We start from the raw sequence: 17,604 nt of genomic DNA on the forward strand, positions 1-17,604 counted from the left end.
TGCGGAGCCCGACGTCGGTGAAGGAGGTGCAACAGCTGACAGGGCGGATGGCGGCGCTCTCGAGGTTTGTTTCCGCCGGAGGAGAGAAGGGGCACCCGTACTTCCAATGCCTCAAGAGAAACAGTCGCTTTGCATGGACTGATGAATGCGAAGCGGCTTTCATTAAGCTGAAGGAGTACCTGGCGTCGCCACCGGTCCTCTGCAAGCCGGTAGCGGGCGTGGCCCTCCGGTTATATTTTACTGTAACGGAGCGGGCCATCAGTTCCGTGTTGGTCCAAGAGCAGGACCAGAGTCAGAAGCCCATCTACTTCGTAAGCAAGGCCTTACAGGGAGCTGAGACAAGGTACCAAGCGCTAGAGAAGGCGGCGCTGGCGGTAGTGTTCTCTGCTAGGAGGCTCCGTCATTACTTCCACAGCTTTATGGTGGTGGTGATGACCAACCTCCCTATACAGAAAGTGCTGCAGAAACCTGATGTAGCAGGAAGAATGGTACGCTGGGCGGTGGAACAGTCAGAATTCGACATCCAGTACGAGCCTAGAGGATCCATCAAAGGGCAGGTGTACGCAGATTTTGTAGCGGAACTTTCGCCCGGAGGTGAGCAAGAGGTGGAAGCGAGTTCGCAGTGGCTGCTCTCGGTTGATGGCTCTTCCAACCAACAAGGGAGCGGTGCGGGAATAGTCTTGGAGGGACCCGACGACATACTGATCGAGCAGGCCCTGCGCTTCGCCTTCAAGGCAAGTAACAATCAGGCAGAATATGAAGCCCTGATAGCAGGAATGCTCCTGGCCAAGGAGATGGGCGCACAGAACCTCCTGGTGAAGAGCGACTCCCAGCTGATTACGGGGCAGGTGTCGGGTGAGTTCCAGGCGAAGGACCCCCAGATGGCGGCGTACCTGAAATACGTCCAGTTGCTGAAAGGAGCATTTAATGCTCTTGAGCTGATACATGTCCCGAGAGAGCAGAATGCCAGAGCTGACCTGCTTGCAAAGCTGGCCAGCTCAGGCAAGGGGGGTAGACAGAGGACAGTGATCCAGGAGACTCTCAAAGCTCCGCGTAGATTCGTGGAAGACAACAGGGTGGACGTCCTCCAAATTTATACATCCAGGGGAAAACCAAGGAGTCATTGCTCTTTGACCCAGGATACGCAGAGGGCGCCCCGCATCAGCACATACGCGGACGCGCTCGAAGAAGGGCAGATGCAGGTATGCGTTCTGACCAGGGGAGACACCTGGATGACGCCCTACAAGCGATACCTGGCGGATGGCGCTCTCCCAGTGGAGCCTGAAGAAGGTAAAAAAGTCAAAAGAAATGCCGCAAGGTATACTTTGGTGGATGGGGTGCTCTTCAGGCACGGTTTCACCCACCCTATCCTAACATGCGTCAGTGGCGATGAGTGCACCAGGATAATGGCGGAACATTATCCTCTACTATGGAGACGCCTTTCAGTTTGGTTTACGGGTCGGACACGATGATCCCGGTAGAAATACATGAGAGCTCGCCACGTTTTCAAAACTTTGTGGCGGAGGAATCCAATGAAGAGAGGCGGGTAAACCTGGATCTGCTAGACGAGGCCAGGGAAGAAGCTAGAATAAAGGCTGAAGCGACGAAGAGAAGAGTAGAGCGACAATATAGCTCTAAGGTGAAGCCGCGACAGTTTCAGGTCGGCGACCTAGTCATGAGGAAAGCTCACCCATACGAGTTGGAGAATAAGCTGTCTCCCAAGTGGACCGGACCCTTCAGAGTTACCGAGGCTAAGGGCAACGGTTCGTACAACCTGGAGACTTTAGATGGAGGTCCTATTCCGCGCAGTTGGAATGCAGCCAACTTAAAATTTTATTTCAGTTGACTTATGTAACCAGTTATGTAACAATTTAGTTGAAGGGGACGCTCTTTTTCCCTCTCGGGGGTTTTTTAATGAGGTCACCCTAATAAAGGTAAAACCAATTTGAGAAAAAGAAGTGCCTTGGTTTTTAGCCTGTATCTTTCTCCGTTTGAAGTAAGGAAAGGCGTCGCCAAGAGAAGGCGTCGCCAAGAGAGAAGGCGTTGCCAAGAGAGAAGGCGTCGCCAAGAAAGAAGGCGTCGCCAAGAAAGAAGGCGTCGCCAAGAAAGAAGGTGCCACCTAGGTCAAGGCGTCGTCAAGAAAGAGGGCGTCGCCTGGATGGAGGCGGGCGCCGCTGATGAGCAGGACGAAAGGAAAGTGCGCAGTACATGAAGCATATGCAAAGTAAAGTGGCGTTGCAAAAAATCAAGTATGATATTGAAAAGTTGTTGTTACAAACAATGATCAATACAATGGGAGTAGTACAAACGGAGCAAACGCTACAAATCATGCAAAAACACGAACAAGCCATCCCTCAGTGGTCATCAGAGTTATCACTGGAGGAAGGCGAAGCCCCTTTCCCAGCCCGCGGAGCTCGAGTAAGTCGTATCCTTTTTTCTTGGTTTATTTTCGAACCTGCACCAAGGGAGAAGATGTGTTAGAGACACCATGAAGCAAGACATGCACATACAGAAAGCAATGAAGGCCGAGTTTTCTAAGGCAGTGGGTCTTACATATGTACTTCTCAAGAGTCCCAGCGTTGAACTCCAGGTTGATCACCGTGGCAGAGTCAAAACCTCCCGCCTCAGCAAGAATCCGGCAAGCTATTTGACCACTTGGAGCCAGCTTCTTGAGGGGTTTGGCTTTGAGGGCCTTCTCCTCTCTCACCCAGTACAGTGGAAACCCATCCAGAGCGTCGGGAACGAGGTCAGTACGACAGATCTTGAAGAACCGGCCTTTCCACCCGGTGAACGAGCTTTGGAAGGGTGTGAAGAGGACTCTCCCAGGTACATTGCTGAGAGTCACCCAGAGGTTGTGCCTCTGCCTCTTCACCTCAAAGAAGTGAAGAAAGAGGTCAACCGAGGGTGCACAACCCAGGAACCCGAAGAGGATGTCGAAGGCTTTGACAAAGGCCCAGCTGTTGGGATACAACTGGGCCGGAGCAACGTTGATCTCCGTCAGCAGTTCCTTCTCAAACCGGGAGAAGGGTAGGCGCACTCCGATGGTCTTGAACACCACCTGGTAAAAGTAAAAGAAAGGGACCCCGTCGTTGGCCCGTTCGTCTCCACACACTGGCTCGCCCAGAGTGCAAGGGAGCACAGCGATATCGTCATCGTGCCTCCTTGCGAAGGCCCGGTGGTCATAAGAACATGACTCCCCTTTGTGCTCCCGTATGGCCCTGGTAGAGAGTAAGCATGAACACTCATCAAGAAGTTCACTTGAAGCCCAGGGGTACAAATCCTTGGGACGGACCCTGGATGAAGCAGCATGAGAAGACATTCTTTAACAAGATCAGGGATTTCAAGGGTGTGGGGAGAGATTGCTGGAACAACCCTTCGTGAGAAAGAAAGGGTGCAAGAAGAAAGGGTGCAAGAAGGAAGGGTGCGAGAAGAGAGAACGTAAGTAGGTTATGAAGAGTGGGAAAATGATGAGGATCGTTTCAGAGTTTGAAGAGTTAAATAAAGCGGTTAGAGCGCCAAACGACGCGTATGGATGCACCGCACGATTGATCCACGTGGCACAAGATGAAAAGATGACCCTGGCACCACTGGTGAAGATCTGAAAGCATCATGTCAATAGAGTATCCAGTGGTACTACGCGCCGTCGAAAGTGGGTCAGGGGCACAGCAGGAGTCAGAACTCAATGAAATGACTGAATGTCCCATAAGCCATACAGAAAGCGCCACATGGATCAAGTTGAATGACTGGACGTCCCATCAGCTATACAAGGAGCGCCTCGTGGAAGATACGGGAAGGACCTTGAGCTCCTCGCCACCCCAGGCATCGACCAAGCCCAAGGTCAAAGTCAATGTCAAATTAGGGACGACGCCCGAGGCAACACTAGCGTGAAATGCCCGAGGCGTCGCCTGGAATGACATAAAGGACGACGCCGGCACGAGACGTCGCAGGCGTCGTCAACCCAAACATTAGCAGGGTCGCCCCCCCGATACCCACAGGTAGGAAAGACTGTGGACGGAGACGAAAGTGAAGGAGGCAGAGTTAGTTGCTGGCGTTATCTCCCCGATACCCACGGGTAGGAAAGACTGTGGAGGGAGATAAGATCGTCAAACGCCAGCGAATTGCTGGCAGGGTGTTCCCCGATACCTATGGGAAGGAAAGACCATAGAGGGAACGAAACCCCCCCCAAAGCACTCGACGTTTTAGACACCCAGGGAGGATACGGCGCTACTGTAGCAGGCCTCTCCTTAGGCGTGGGCGCCGGGGGCTAAGAATCAGGGAGAGAACCGTTTCAGTGTTAGAAACACCTCGTGGACGATACGGCGTCACTAGGTGAGCCTCTCCACGGGCGTGAGGGTTGGCACGCGACCTTTCTCGGTCATACAAAGCCGCCCGACGAAGCAAAGAAGCGAATATGATACAAACAGAACAACCGAAGCGTAAGAAGGCAAAAGATGAGAATAAGATCGCACAAGCAGAATTGTATATGGCAAAGACACAAAAGCAATCATACGAACACCCAAATTTGCAGCAAGACTACGGATAGTGCAAAGAATTACAAGTTTGAACAGAGAAAGTCAAAGGCAAGCGTAAAGAATAAAGGAATTAAGCTTGAAAGTGAAGATGGCGGTTGAGAGGCAGCGGCTCAGTCATCCACGTCCATGGGCACGACCTTCCCGTCGACGACATGGTGCATGGGGTCGCAGTTCGATATATTGATGCCAGGGTTCTCACAGGACACCTGGGTCAGAGCCTCCTGGAACCCCTCCTCGAAAGTACCCGCCATCTCCTGGATAAGGGACTTTTTCTCCTTCTCCAGCTCCTCAACGGCAGCATCCCCAGAGGTCACCTGCTTCTCCAGAGCCTCTTTCTCAACGCGAAGTCGACTGACCTCGACCTGTAGCTTGTCGTAGTCAGCCCGGAGAAGGTCCATAGCTTTGGCCTGCGTGGCCATTTCCCCCTCCATCCGCTCCGTCTTCTCAGCCTGCTCACGGCAACGATCCTTCAGGTCCTTTTGAATTTCTGCATCAGCTTTGAGCAATTCCTGAAGGCCCGTTACCTGGACTTGGAGGGCGACTTCACGAGTAAAAAAGCCAGCCTAGAGCTCCAATGCCTCTGCTAGTTGCCTCTCAGTTTCTGCTTTGGACTCTTGCGCTTGCTTCAGAGAGGTTTGGTAAGTTTTGTTCTGGCGCCCCAGGGTCCTCATTTCCTCCTCCAGAGTAGTCGCCTTTGTTTCCAAGGCTTGGAGAGTTTGAGCTTGCATAACCGCGTTTCTGGTCTGGGCGCGCCATTCAAGGGCCACCGCTAAGAAGGCCCCCAAGTAGAAGGGCATGCCTTCCTTCCTGTCGGTGCCCTCTGGCAGAGTCCCGCCGCTGAAGCCCCTCATTAGATGCATAATCGGAGGAGGGATGGCGATGAAGTCAGGGGCGGCAGCGACGGAAGCAGGGGAAGCAATGGTTTCTGCCGGCGGCGGAGGCGGGGCAGATTCGGCGCCTTCGCCCCTTTCCTCTTGGAGTGTCATGGGGGGGAGTGAGGTCGCGCTCGGGGGGTTATCCATGAAGGGGTTCCCTCCCTGGGGCGACGCCTCTACCGAAAGAGGAACCCGCGCAGATTTTCTTCTTCTGAAGGGAGCCACGCCTTCTGAGTCCTCATCATCTGAAAGAACCTCCAAAACCCGTTTCCCTTTGTCAAGGGGGGTTGGAGCCGGTGACGAGGCCGCGGCTAGGGGAACAGCGGCGATGGGTAGAGGAGAGCGAGGAGTCTGAAGTACTGCAAGGCTGTGAGGAGACGACGGAGGTGAACTCAAGGTAGCCTCGGCGGAGATTGGAGGAGGCGGCGACAGAGTCGGTGGGGAAACCGGATCAGCAGCAAGGGTGGAGGAGGCGCCCGCCTTGGCGGTGCGTGCCTCCTTCATTTCCTTCGCCAGCATCATTGTCTTGGAAGCGCCCATCACCGATCCTACGTCAAGACAGACCAAACAGCAAGAATTAAGACCAAAGCAGCTATGCAAAACTACAACACACATGGAGGCGTGAAATGCAAGTAATATAGCACAATATAAAATGAGTATAAGAGTCCGGAGAAACAAACGTTCGATAGCACGCTGTTCACAACAAGGAAGATGAGGGGAGAGCCCCTTACCAAAATAGGTGGTCAGGGCGTGAGCATTCTACTCGCTAGCGACCAGCTTCAAGGTATCAAAAACGATCCCCAACCCGGCCAAGGCTTTGCTTACCTCCCTATCGGCGGGAGATAGTTCTTCCAGGGTTTTGGCCCTGAGCAATTTAGGGCGTTCCGTCCAGTAAAGAGGAAAGCCATCCAGAGTTGTGGGATCGTGCTTGGCGCTGCACACCCTGAAGAACTTCCCTTTCCAGTTCTTGTAAGAATTCTGGAAGAGGGAGAGGAGGATCCTTCCCGCGATCCCGGAAAAGCTTACCCAGAAGCTCTTCCCCTGCTTCTTCACCTCAAAGAAATGCAGGAAGACGTCTACAGAAGGGGGAATACCCAGGTGTCCACAAAGAATTTGAAAACCCCTCACGAATGCCCAGCTGTTGGGATGAAGCTGGGCGGGGGCAGTGTTGATTTCAGTGAGAAGCTCCCGTTCGAAGGGAGTGAACGGGAGACGCACTCCTACGCGCTTGAACACACTCTGGTACATGAAGAAGAAGGGTTTCCCCTTTCTAGGTCTGTCGTCCAAACAAACAGGTTCCCCAAGCCTGCCGGGACGGACGAATATGTGGGCGTCGTGTGTGCGGTAGAAGGCGTTAAAGTTGTACAAATGGGGATCCCCCCAGTGAACTTCCAGGTCCTGGAAGGAAGTCAGGCTGGTGCATTCACTCAGGAGCTCGTCGGGGGCCCAGGGGTAGAAGGCTTTGTAGTTGGACTTGGGGGTCGTGGGGGAAGAATCAGGCTCCGCGTTCGCGCGCGTCATGGTGAAAATAGATAACTGGAGAAAGAAGAGAGGAAAAAGGGTTTAGCAAGTGTAGCCATGGCAAGAAGGGGAAAGAGCCCCAGGAAACATCACCCACGCGAGAAAACCCAGAGGAGGAAGAAGAAGTGGAGAAACGCAGTAATGCACGAATAACAACAGTCCCAGGCAGTTCAATGAATCATCTAATGCGACGAAAGGGAAGAGTCATGAGCACTCGAAATCGTACCTTTGCTATTGGAATGGAGGCAGTAGAAGAGTGCAGGAAGGAGAGAATCGCGATTGCAGAGAAAAAGGGTTTTGAAGGCGATGAACAGTGCGGAGTGCAGAGCAAATGAATGTAACAGTAGGGTGAGCGTGGGGTTTGGAGTAACTTAAACGTTACATTTCGCAACTCAAGAGGCGCTAACTGAGGGTCGTGGGATCGTGCCACGCGTCAGAGGATCAATTGCCCAAGGGAAACGCAAAGGTCTCTGAAGGATGGCCACGCGATCAAGGGTAGCTCAAAAGGTGTTATCATCCTCGTTTCAGAGGAGGTCAAATCAATCAGTAAGAGCACTCTTAGGGTACAGAAAGCGTCACGTCAACAATTCGAGAATTGTTGAGTCAGCAGGGAATGACACGTCATCAGGATGGCACGTGGACGGCGTGGGCAAGGCTTTAGTCTTTACGCTGAAGACAAGTCTTCAGCTTAAGACTAGGGGGCTTGTGTACCGTCCCGTATCCGGGGCGTTGACTAAGTCAAAGTCAAAGTCAACGGCTGGAGAGTCAAAGTCAACCCAAGGCGTCGCCTAGGTGGAGAGACGCCAAGAGGAAGCATCGCCAAGGCAAGGCGTCGCCTAGGTGAAGGCGTCGCCCAACCAGGGCGTCGCCAGATCAAACGGTGCTGAAGCAAGGCAATCACGGTGCGGTTCCCCGATACCCATGGGTGGGAAAGACCATGGAGGGAGCGAAGCCGTGGGAAGGCCTCAGGTCCCAATAGCACGGGGCAGCGATAAAGAGAAGGGAAAGGTGGCTTCAAGGCCATAGTAATAGTACCAGTGAAGGGCAGTCTGACTCGTGAAGTGCTTCTGCCGCCCCAGAGACGCCTGTGGGGCAGATACGACTCAAGAGGAAGGTCACGCCCAGGGCAGCCGGGTGCAGGGTACAAGAGGAAGGCAGAGACGCTCTCAAAGTAAGTGACTAGATACTTGGGTGCATGAGTTGGCACCCAAAAAGTCACCCCTAGCGCAGTAGCACTCCCAAGCAGGAGGACTCACACGTAGAAACGCCCCCAGATGGGGTCATGGCGTCGTGAGGCCGTCCACGTGTACGACAGCCATACCAGAATAGAAACACCCTTTAGTCAGGTGCCAGGTAATTAAAAGTCATTCAATATAGTTTCCCTTTCGAGCATTCAGGTACTATAATGGCTCCCGAGCGTTTCGACGTCTTAAATGCGCTACGTTTTCTAATTAAGCGCTTTAATGAGTGCGTTACGTTTGTAATTAAAAGCGCTTTAAGGCGCTTTAAATGCTTGGGTAGTTTAAATAGCGCGGAGAATGTTGGAAAAAGGGTTCGAACTTTCTGCAAATTTACGAGAGCTCTCTAGTTGCTTGCTCGTGCTTCATTAGTTACGAACAAGGGACTCGGGAATATTTTTGTCTGAGAGAGAATACAGATACACAGTACACAATTATTTCTTACCACCTTCAGAGTGCCATACGCGGTGCTCAGAGACGGAGGTGAATAGTTTTGGTGTTTCTTGCTGGCTGACTTGAGCGTCGGAGTGCAAACGGCCGCTAGAGCGCCTCTTTGTCCTCTTTTTTGCAGGAATCCACGGGCAATCAGTGGGAAGGAGTCCCTAGCTGACGGTTGAGGTCGCGCACGAAGACGTCCCGGTCAACCGGACGGAACAAAAGTCATTTAATACAGTTTCCATTTCGAGCGTTTAAGGTACTATAAATGCTCCCAAGCGTTTTTAACGTCTTAAATGCGCTGAACGTTTCATAATTCAATGCGCTAATTGAATGCGCTACGTTTTACAATTAAAAGCGCTTTAAGGCGCTTTGAATGCGGGAGTAGCTTAAATAGCGCTTTGAATGTTGGAAACGGGGTTCAAACTTTTGGCAAATTTTCCAGAGACACTCTAGTTGCTTGCTCGAGCCTTGAGGTTACGCACAAGGGACTAGGGAAAGATCTTTGCCAGAACGAGAAAAATATACACTAGACACAGTTCCATTTAACCACCTTCAGAGTACCCTTCACGGTGCTCCGATACGGACGTGCATAGTTTTTTGGTGTTTCTTGCTGGCTGACTTGAGTGTCGGAGTGCAAACGGCCGCTAAGGCGCCCTTTTGTCCTTCTTTGCAGGAATCCATAGGTAACCAGTGGGAAGGAGTCCCTAGCTGACGGTTGAGGTCGCGCACAAAGACGTCCCAGGTCAACCCGACGGAACAGGTAGCTTAGTGTGAAAATCATCCAGGTATGTAGGGGGTCGTCGTGAACGTGATGAGCGTCTTGGCTGTGTCCATGTATCCAGGGCAGTGGTAGGAGGTGGTGGAGTGTTTGGAATCTCCATAGAAGTCGGATCAAAGAAAAAATCACAATTCGAATCATAGTTAGGGGGAAGAGGAAGGGATAAATTGTTGGGATGTTGTTGAGAATCATGATTCAAATTGTATGGAAAATGATTTTCATGAAAGACAATGTTTCTTGAGACCTTAATGGTATGCTTAGTTAAATTTAAGAAAAGGTAACCTTTAGTATTAGGTTGAAAGTTGTTCCTGCCGGTTGACCTGGGTACGTCTTTCTGTGCAACCTTGCCCGTCTGCTAGGTCACCCCTTTCTGGTAATCTGCGAACACCTGCAAAGAAGTGAACAAATGGGTGCCCTAGCGGCCGTTTGCACTCCGACGCTCAAGTCAACTAACAAGAAACACCAAAACTATGCACCTTCGTATCGAAGCACCGTGAAAGGCACTCTGAAGGTGGTAAAGAACTGTACATTGTGTGCTGTTTTCTAGTTCTGGCAAACAATCCTTCTCTAGTCCCTTGTGCGTAGCCTCAGGGCTCGAGCAAACAACTAGAGTGTGTTCTGGGAAAAATTTGCCAAAAGTCCGATCCTTGCTTTGAACGTTCAAAAACCCTTTAATGCCACCCTGCATTAAACACGTCTTAAAGTGCATTTAAGGTGCTTTAAGGCGCATTTAACACGTTTCCTTAAAACCTTTAATGGAGGCATTTAAAGTGTTTTTAATGCGTTTGAAACGTTAACTTGAATAAAAACATACCTGATGAGGAAACATTAATGTTCCCTCATTTACTGCCTTCGCTAACTTCTCGCTGACTCACTAGCCTTTCGCTGACTTGATTACTATCACACGTGGAGGGCCTCATGGCGCCGTATCCCAATCTTAGGGACATTCTGTCGCGTGAGTTCCCCCCTTCTCCAAGTGCCGCTGGCGCAGGGGGTGACATTCTGGGTGCCAACTCATGCCTCCCAGGTTTTAGCCACTCACCCTGGGAGTGTATCTACCTTCCTCTCGCACCACGCACCTGGTTCATCCTTGGGCATGACCCTCTCTTGGGTCGTAACTATCCCAAGGATCACCCTGAGGTGACGTGGGCTTCACGAGCCAGGATACTCCCCACTGGTATTGGAACTATGGCCTTGAAGCCACCTCTATTAGTATTATAACTGCGGCCTTAAAGCCATCTTTCTCTTCTCTTTAACTTGGCTTCTGGCGATTTCGTCCCCTCCACAGTCTTTCCTACCCGTGGGTATTGGGGGGCGATGCCATCAGTGCCTTATATTGGCGACGCCATCAGCGCCTTATACTGGCGACTCCCCTCTACTAGCGACGCCTCTTCTTCTTGGCGAAGCCTCATCCTTCTTCCTCGGGCCCCTCACGGGGTCCCACCGTATCTTTGACTTTGACTTTAGTCAACGCCCAGGGACGGGACGGTACACAAGCCCCCCAGTCTTGAGCTGATGACTTGTCTACAGCGAAAAGACTAAGGCCTCGCCCACGCAATCCACGTGGCACTCTGGTGACATGTCATTCTTGCTGACGTGACATTCCCCGAACAGTTGACGTTACATTCCCTGAGCAGTTGACATGACATCTTCTTAATGGCTGACGGGACATCCTCTGAATCGGGAAAAGTGACGCTTTGGGTCACGCTTAATCGCTCGCCACGTGGCCCATCACGCGATCACCATCCAGAGCCTCTTGCGCTCCCAGGGAGCGTATAATCCTTCGACACGTGGACTTATCGAACGGTCCTTATTTAATATCCTTTGGGCTTCCTTCGTAACGTTTAAGTTACCCCAGAGCCCGCGCTCGAAGTCACTGTTCCATTCACTCTCTTTCACACTTCACTGTTCATCTTCTTTCTCTGAACGCTCGAGGCTCTTTGCGATCTTCGTTCTTCCTGCACACTCTCCATCTCCAACCACTCCAATACTCAAAGGTATGATTTTTCCCCCCTCAATGACTCTTCTTCTTCACTGCCTTGCTTTATGTGTGAATGAACTGCCTGGGACTGTTTATCTTCTTGCCTTGTTGTACTGTTCTTGTGTTTCCCTGTTCCCCCATCGTTCTCCTCTTTCTCGCGTGGGTAGGGTTTGTCGAGGGTTTCTCTTTTTCCCCCTTTTTCTTCTTCAAACCCCCTTTCGCTGAACCCTTTCTTTTTCTTCGTTCTTGAGCTCTTGAGTCGATGGCAAAAACCAAGACTACTGCTACTCTTCCACCCCCAGGTCCAACTACAAAGCGGAATACCGCTGGGCCTCCGATGAACTTCTTGTGGAGTGCTCCACCTTAACCTCTGTCGAAGACGTTGAAGCCCACAGGGGGGACCCCACACTCTACAACTTCAACGCGTTCCATAAGACCCACGACTCCCACATCTTCGTATGTCGTGTAAGGCCGGGGGAGCCCGTTTGCGTAGACGAAAGGGCTACTGGGGAAGCCCTTTCTTCTTCATCTACCAAATGGTGTTTAAACGAGTGGGTCTGCGCCTTCCCTTTACTCCTTTCGAAAGGGAGATACTCACTGAGATCAACACTGCCCCTGCCCAGCTTCACCCCAACAGCTGGGCGTTCGTAAGGGCCTTCCAAATTCTCTGCGGGTACCTGGGCATCCCCCCCTCAGTGGACGTCTTTCTTCAGTTCTTTGAGGTGAAGAAGCAGGGCAAGAGTCTCTGGATGAGCTTCTTCGGCGTTGCCGGTCGCATCATCCTCACCCTCTTCCAAAACTCATTGAAGGGGTGGAAGGGAAAGTTCTTCAAGGTGCGCGCCACTAAATTCGATCCCACTGCACTGGAGGGCTTTCCCCTGTACTGGTCGGAGAAGCCCATATCGACCAAGCCCAAGGCCTTGGATGAACTTGACTCCGCTGACAGGGAGGTATGCAAGGTCTTAGCTGGGCTCGGGGTGGTCTTCGACACCGCCAAGCTTATTGCCAACGAGTTCAAGGCCCACGGCCTTTCCACCTACTTCGGTAATTGCTTTTGATTACATCTGCTCGAACTTGCTTGCACTAACTTGGTCTTGTTTGAATATGCTTGGAGAACCGTTGAGGTTATGTGAACTTACTTGAATTGCTTGAACTTCAGTGGTTTGCCTGCATGTGCTTTCATTCTTTCTCACCCGAGTTAATCTTTGCTTGGTTATTCTGACTGGTGCAGGCTCGATAATGGACTCTTCAAGGCGCCGCACACTTGCCAAGTCCTTAAAGCAAATAAAACCCGCCAAGGGAGGTGGGGGCTCCCTCGCCCTCAACGTGCCTCCCACTACTTCCCCCGGGCCGGTCACTTCCCTACCATCTCCACCATCCTCTCCCCAAACATACCAAACTCCTACCTCCCCTTCTCCCATTGATGCGGTCCCACTGGCCGCGACGTTAACATGTGCTCCAGCATCCCCAGATAAAGGGAAAAGGGTGCTGGAGATAACCTCTGATAGCAAAGACTCAGATGGCGGCTTGGTCTTCAAAAAGAGGAGGGCTACTAGGGTCCCTACCCTACCAACCGCGTCTCCAGGTGGCGTGGATTCCCTAAGGGACAGCCCTCCAAGTGCCACGTCGCCTCCACCTCAAACAGTCCAAGAAGAACGAGAGGAAGGGGCTGAGTCTGTTCCTCCGACACTACCACTGCCTGTAGGAGCTGCAGCTTCAGGTTCAGCCCCTCCTGCGCCTGCTTCTGTTCCTTCTCCCTCTGAGATTCTGATCCCTCGCCCCATCTACAGGCAGTTGGCGCGGGGATTCACCGAGGGGATGTCGCCAGGGAACCCCAACAGGGGAGAAGGCATGCCCTTCTACATGGGGGCCTTCCTGGCGATAGCACTCGACTGGCGCTCCCAGGCCCAGAGCATCGCAACGGGGAGGCAGGCCCTCCAAAGGCTGAAAAAGGAGGTGAGGGCACTGAAGGAGGAGAAACAGGCTTGGGGGCTTAGGGAGGAAGCTCACCAAGCTTCACTGGAGATGACCCAAGAGGCCAAAGAGGGGGCCGAAGCATATGCAAATGAGATCGAACAAGCGTATGCGGACCTGCTGGCCCACTTCACCTACCACCAAATCCAGAACATTGGCCTCCAAGAGGTGGTTCGTGCCTTCGAAGTGCAGCGGAAAGAAATTGAAGAGCTGTATGCTGCTCGGGGGCAGAAGCTGACCGAGGCTGAGGGTGTCCTGGCGGAAAAGGTCGAGGCCCTCGACCTTCTCCAAGCTGAGTGTAAGAGGCTCCACACTGAAGCCAACAAGCTCCAGGTGGGGAAGGAGTTCTTGGACAAGCAGTTGGCGTCCAAGGATTCCAGGATTAATGAGCTGGAGAGGGCAAACCAGGAGCTCACCAACGAGATGGCGGGCGTGTTCGATGAAGGCTTCAAGGAGGCCCTGGCTCAAGCATCTTGCTAGAACCCAGGGATCAACGTCTCGAACTGCGATCCTACCAGCCACATCGTTGATGGAAAGGTGGTGCCTCTTGATCTGGACGATTGAACTGCAGGCCCTCAGCTTCCATTTTTACTTCTTGTCTTTTCCTTTGCTTTGGTGATTTGTAAATATCTCAACATTCATAGACTTGACCCTTCTGTACATTTACGGGGAACGCAATCTATGCTTTACTTTCACTATTAATCTCCGCTTTATTGCTTGCTCATTCCTCAGAAACCGAATGCCATTGGATTGCTATCTCTGCTCTTAGAGCCTCACTTGGCCCTCGTATTTTTCTTGTCTTCGGCATCTCGCGCTTTCACGCTTCTTCTTCTTCTTATTCTTCGAGTCTCCCCGACCCTCTGGGCTCATGAAAGCCTTCGATTGGCTTTCTACTTGCTTGTTTCGAGCCCTCAGGCACTTACTGCCAAAGGCACAGCTGGTTCTTCCATCACTTCAAGATGGGAAAAAGGGGGAGGGGTCTCGTTTCTTCTCTGGCCTCGACGTCGCTCAAGGGCGAGGGGGGCTTATCTCATCTGTACTGAGTGTCCATGCTCGAGGAGAGACCTGCTCTGGGTGTCCTTAGCGTGTCTGAACACTTGGGACAAAGTCGCGCTTTGGTGCTCACGCCCATGGAGAGGCCTGTATAACAACGCTGTATCGTCCATGGAGTGTCTTAAACACCAAGGCAACTTGTCCCTTAACCCTTGGTGCTTGGCGCCCACGCCGGAGGAGAGGCCTATTACAGCAGCGCCGTATCGTCCTCAGGGTGTCTAACAACACCAAGCACTAGGCGGGCCTGAAGCCTCCCGTGGGGTCACTCCCTCCATGGTCTTTCCTTTCCATGGGTATCGGGGAGTAACCCTGCTGATGACTTGCTTGGCTTCTGGCGATTTCGTCCCCTCCACAGTCTTTCCTACCCGTGGGTATCGGGGGGCGACGCCATCAGTGCCTTATACTGGCAACGCCATCCGCGTCTTATACTGGCGACGCCTCATCTTGGCGATGCCTCCTTCTAGCGACGCCCTATCTTGGCGACGTCCTATCTTGGCGACGCCCTATCTTGGCGACGCCCTATTTTGGCGACGCCTGGTGCGGTCAATCTGTTGACTTTGGCCTTGACATTGACTTTGACTTTGACTCTGGTCAACGCCCGGGGACGGGACATTTGCCTCAGCGAAAAGACTAAGGTCTCGCCCATTATTCATGTGGCATTTTCCATACTGCTGATGGGACGTTCCCCTGCTCGATTTGATCTTGACATTTTCTGAGCTTTTGACATGATATTCTCTTCTTTGCCGGCACGTCGTACCCTCGTGGACTCTGTCGATATGACACTCTCTGAACGAGAAAAAGTGACGCTAAGGGTCGTCCTCCAATCTCTTGACACGTGGCTCGATCGCGCGGTGCCCCTTTTCGTGTCCTTTGGCGCCTCAACTGTAATTGTTCCGTCCGGTTGACCGGGACGTCTTCGTGCGCGACCTCAACCGTCAGCTAGGGACACCTTCCCACTGGTTGCCTGTGGATTCCTGCAAAAAAGAGAGGACAAAGAGGCGCCCTAGCGGCCGTGTGCACTCCGACGCTCAAGTCAGCCAGCAAGAAACACCAAAATCTGTCCACCTCCGTGTCTGAGCACCGCGTGTGGCACTCTGAAGGTGGTGAATTGACTGTGTATATGTGTGTGTGTGTTGTCTCCTTCAGGCAAAAATATTCTCCAGTCACTTGTACGTAATCTTAAAGCACGGGCAAGCAACCAGAGAGTTTCTCGTAAATTTGCCAAAGGTTCCAACCCTTTTTCCAACATTCTCCGCGCTATTTAAACTGCCCCAGCATTTAAAACGCCTTAAAGCGCTTTTAATCTCAAACGTAACGCACTCATTAAAGCGCTTAATTACGAAACGTAGCGCATTTAAGACGTTGAAACGCTCGGGAACCATAATAGTACCTGAATGCTCGAAAGGGAAACTGTATTGAATATCTTTAATTACCTGGCACCTGACTAGAGGGTGTTTCTATTCCGGCATGGTTGTCGTACACGTGGAGGGCCTCACGACGCCATGACCCCATCTGGGGCGCTTCGGCCCACCTGGGGACGTTTCTACGTGTGAGTCCTCCTGCTGGGAGTGCTACTGCGCTAGGGGTGGCTTTTTGGGTGCCAACTCATGCCCCAAGTATCTAGCCACTTACTCTGAGAGCGTATCTGCCTTCCTCTCGCACCCTGCACCCGGTTATCCTGGGCGTGACCTTCCTCTTGGGTCGTATCTGTCCCGAAGGCGTCTCTGGGGCGGCAGGGGTACTTCACGAGTCAAGCTGCCCTTCACTAGTACTATCACTATGGCCTTGAAGCCACCTTTTCCTTCTCTTTATCACTTTCCCGAGATATCGGGTCCTGAGGCTTTCCCACAGCGTCGCTCCCTCCATGGTCTTTCCTACCCATGGGTATCGGGGAACCATACCGTGATTGCCTTACTTTTACACTGTTTGATCTGGCTATGCCCTGGTTGGGCGACGCCTCCACCCAGGCGACGCCTTGCCTTGGCGTCTCTACACCTGGGCGACACCTTGAGTTGACTTTGACTTTCCAGTCGTTGACTTTGACTTAGTCAACGCTCTGATACGGGACGGTACAGTAATGTTTGGGTCTTTGAAATCCCGTACTTGCACTCATCGTTTCTGTGTTTTCGCATCTTCTTCGCACCGTTCCTCTTCCTTCCAAAGAGTTCTTCCTGCGTTCTTTTCTCGTTGACACTTCCCTTCTGCACTTCTACCGAATCTTTCTTCTTTGATCTTTTAGTTCCTTTACTTACAGCTTGTGCCAACATGTCTACCAATCCTCCTTCCCCTAGAGTAAACCCTAAGGATCTTTACGCGTGGGCTTCGCGCGAACTTCTCGACGAGTGTTCTAGCTTACTTTCCGTTAGGGCCCGGAGGGAACATGTGAGGGACCCGAGTACCTATGATCACCGTGCCTTCGCGAAGAGGCATGATGACGATATCGCCGTGCTTCCTTGCACCTTATGGGAGCCGGTGTGTGGGGACGAGCGGGCCAACAACGGGGTCCCTTTTTTCTACTTTTATCAGGTAGTCTTTAAGAGCGTCGGCGTGCGCCTGCCCTTCTCTAGGTTCGAGAGGGAACTGTTAACGGAAATCAATGCTGCCCCAGCCCAGCTGTACCTTAACAGCTGGGCTTTCGTCAAAGCCTTCGACATACTGTTTGGTTTCCTGGGGTGTGCACCCTCTGTGGACATCTTCCTTCACTTCTTCGAGGTGAAGAGGCAAAGAAACAACCTTTGGGTGACCCTCAGCAACGTTCCCGGCAGGGTCCTCTTAACCCCCTTCCAGCACTCCTTCACAGGGTGGAAGGGCAAGTTCTTTAAGGTTTGCTATTCCGACCTCGTGCCCTCCGCCCTTGATGGCTTTCCACTGTAATGGGTGAAAGAGACGAGAGCTCTGAAGTCCAAGCCTCTTAAGAGGTTGCCTTCGAACGACCAGGAAGCTTGTCGGATCTTGGCGGGGGCAGGGGGTTTTGACGCTGCCGCCCTGATAAGTCTGGAGTACAATGCTGAGGCCTTGGAGAAATACATATGTACTAGAGATTTCCTCATAACCTCCCATTCTTCGCCCTTGTTGGGTTCTTGCATGATTTATCTTACGCTGCCGAAGTTTGTGCTCGTCTTTCACCATGCTTGTCTCTCTTGGTGCAGGTTCGAAGATAGACCGGCAACAAAGGTCGTTGCTGGACCAGGCGTTGAGGTCCGAGGACGGGGCT

General features: G+C 52.2%; 1 protein-coding gene across 1 annotated transcript; it reads left to right on the plus strand.

Moving 5' to 3' along the window:
* Window positions 1–12,602: 12,602 nt before the first annotated feature.
* Window positions 12,603–13,817, plus strand: LOC137807549 (uncharacterized). The gene has a single exon (XM_068608238.1). It carries the CDS (start codon window positions 12,603–12,605, stop codon window positions 13,815–13,817), a length of 1,215 nt encoding a protein of 404 aa, XP_068464339.1.
* Window positions 13,818–17,604: the final 3,787 nt, after the last annotated feature.

The sequence above is a fragment of the Phaseolus vulgaris genome, chromosome 11 (genome assembly GCF_000499845.2).
Source record: "Phaseolus vulgaris cultivar G19833 chromosome 11, P. vulgaris v2.0, whole genome shotgun sequence".
Taxonomy (NCBI): domain Eukaryota; kingdom Viridiplantae; phylum Streptophyta; class Magnoliopsida; order Fabales; family Fabaceae; genus Phaseolus; species Phaseolus vulgaris.

Coding starts and splice junctions, on each gene's coding strand:
- LOC137807549 (XM_068608238.1), top strand. CDS start 12,603: ATGGACTCTTCAAGGCGCCGCACACTTGCCAAGTCCTTAAAGCAAATA.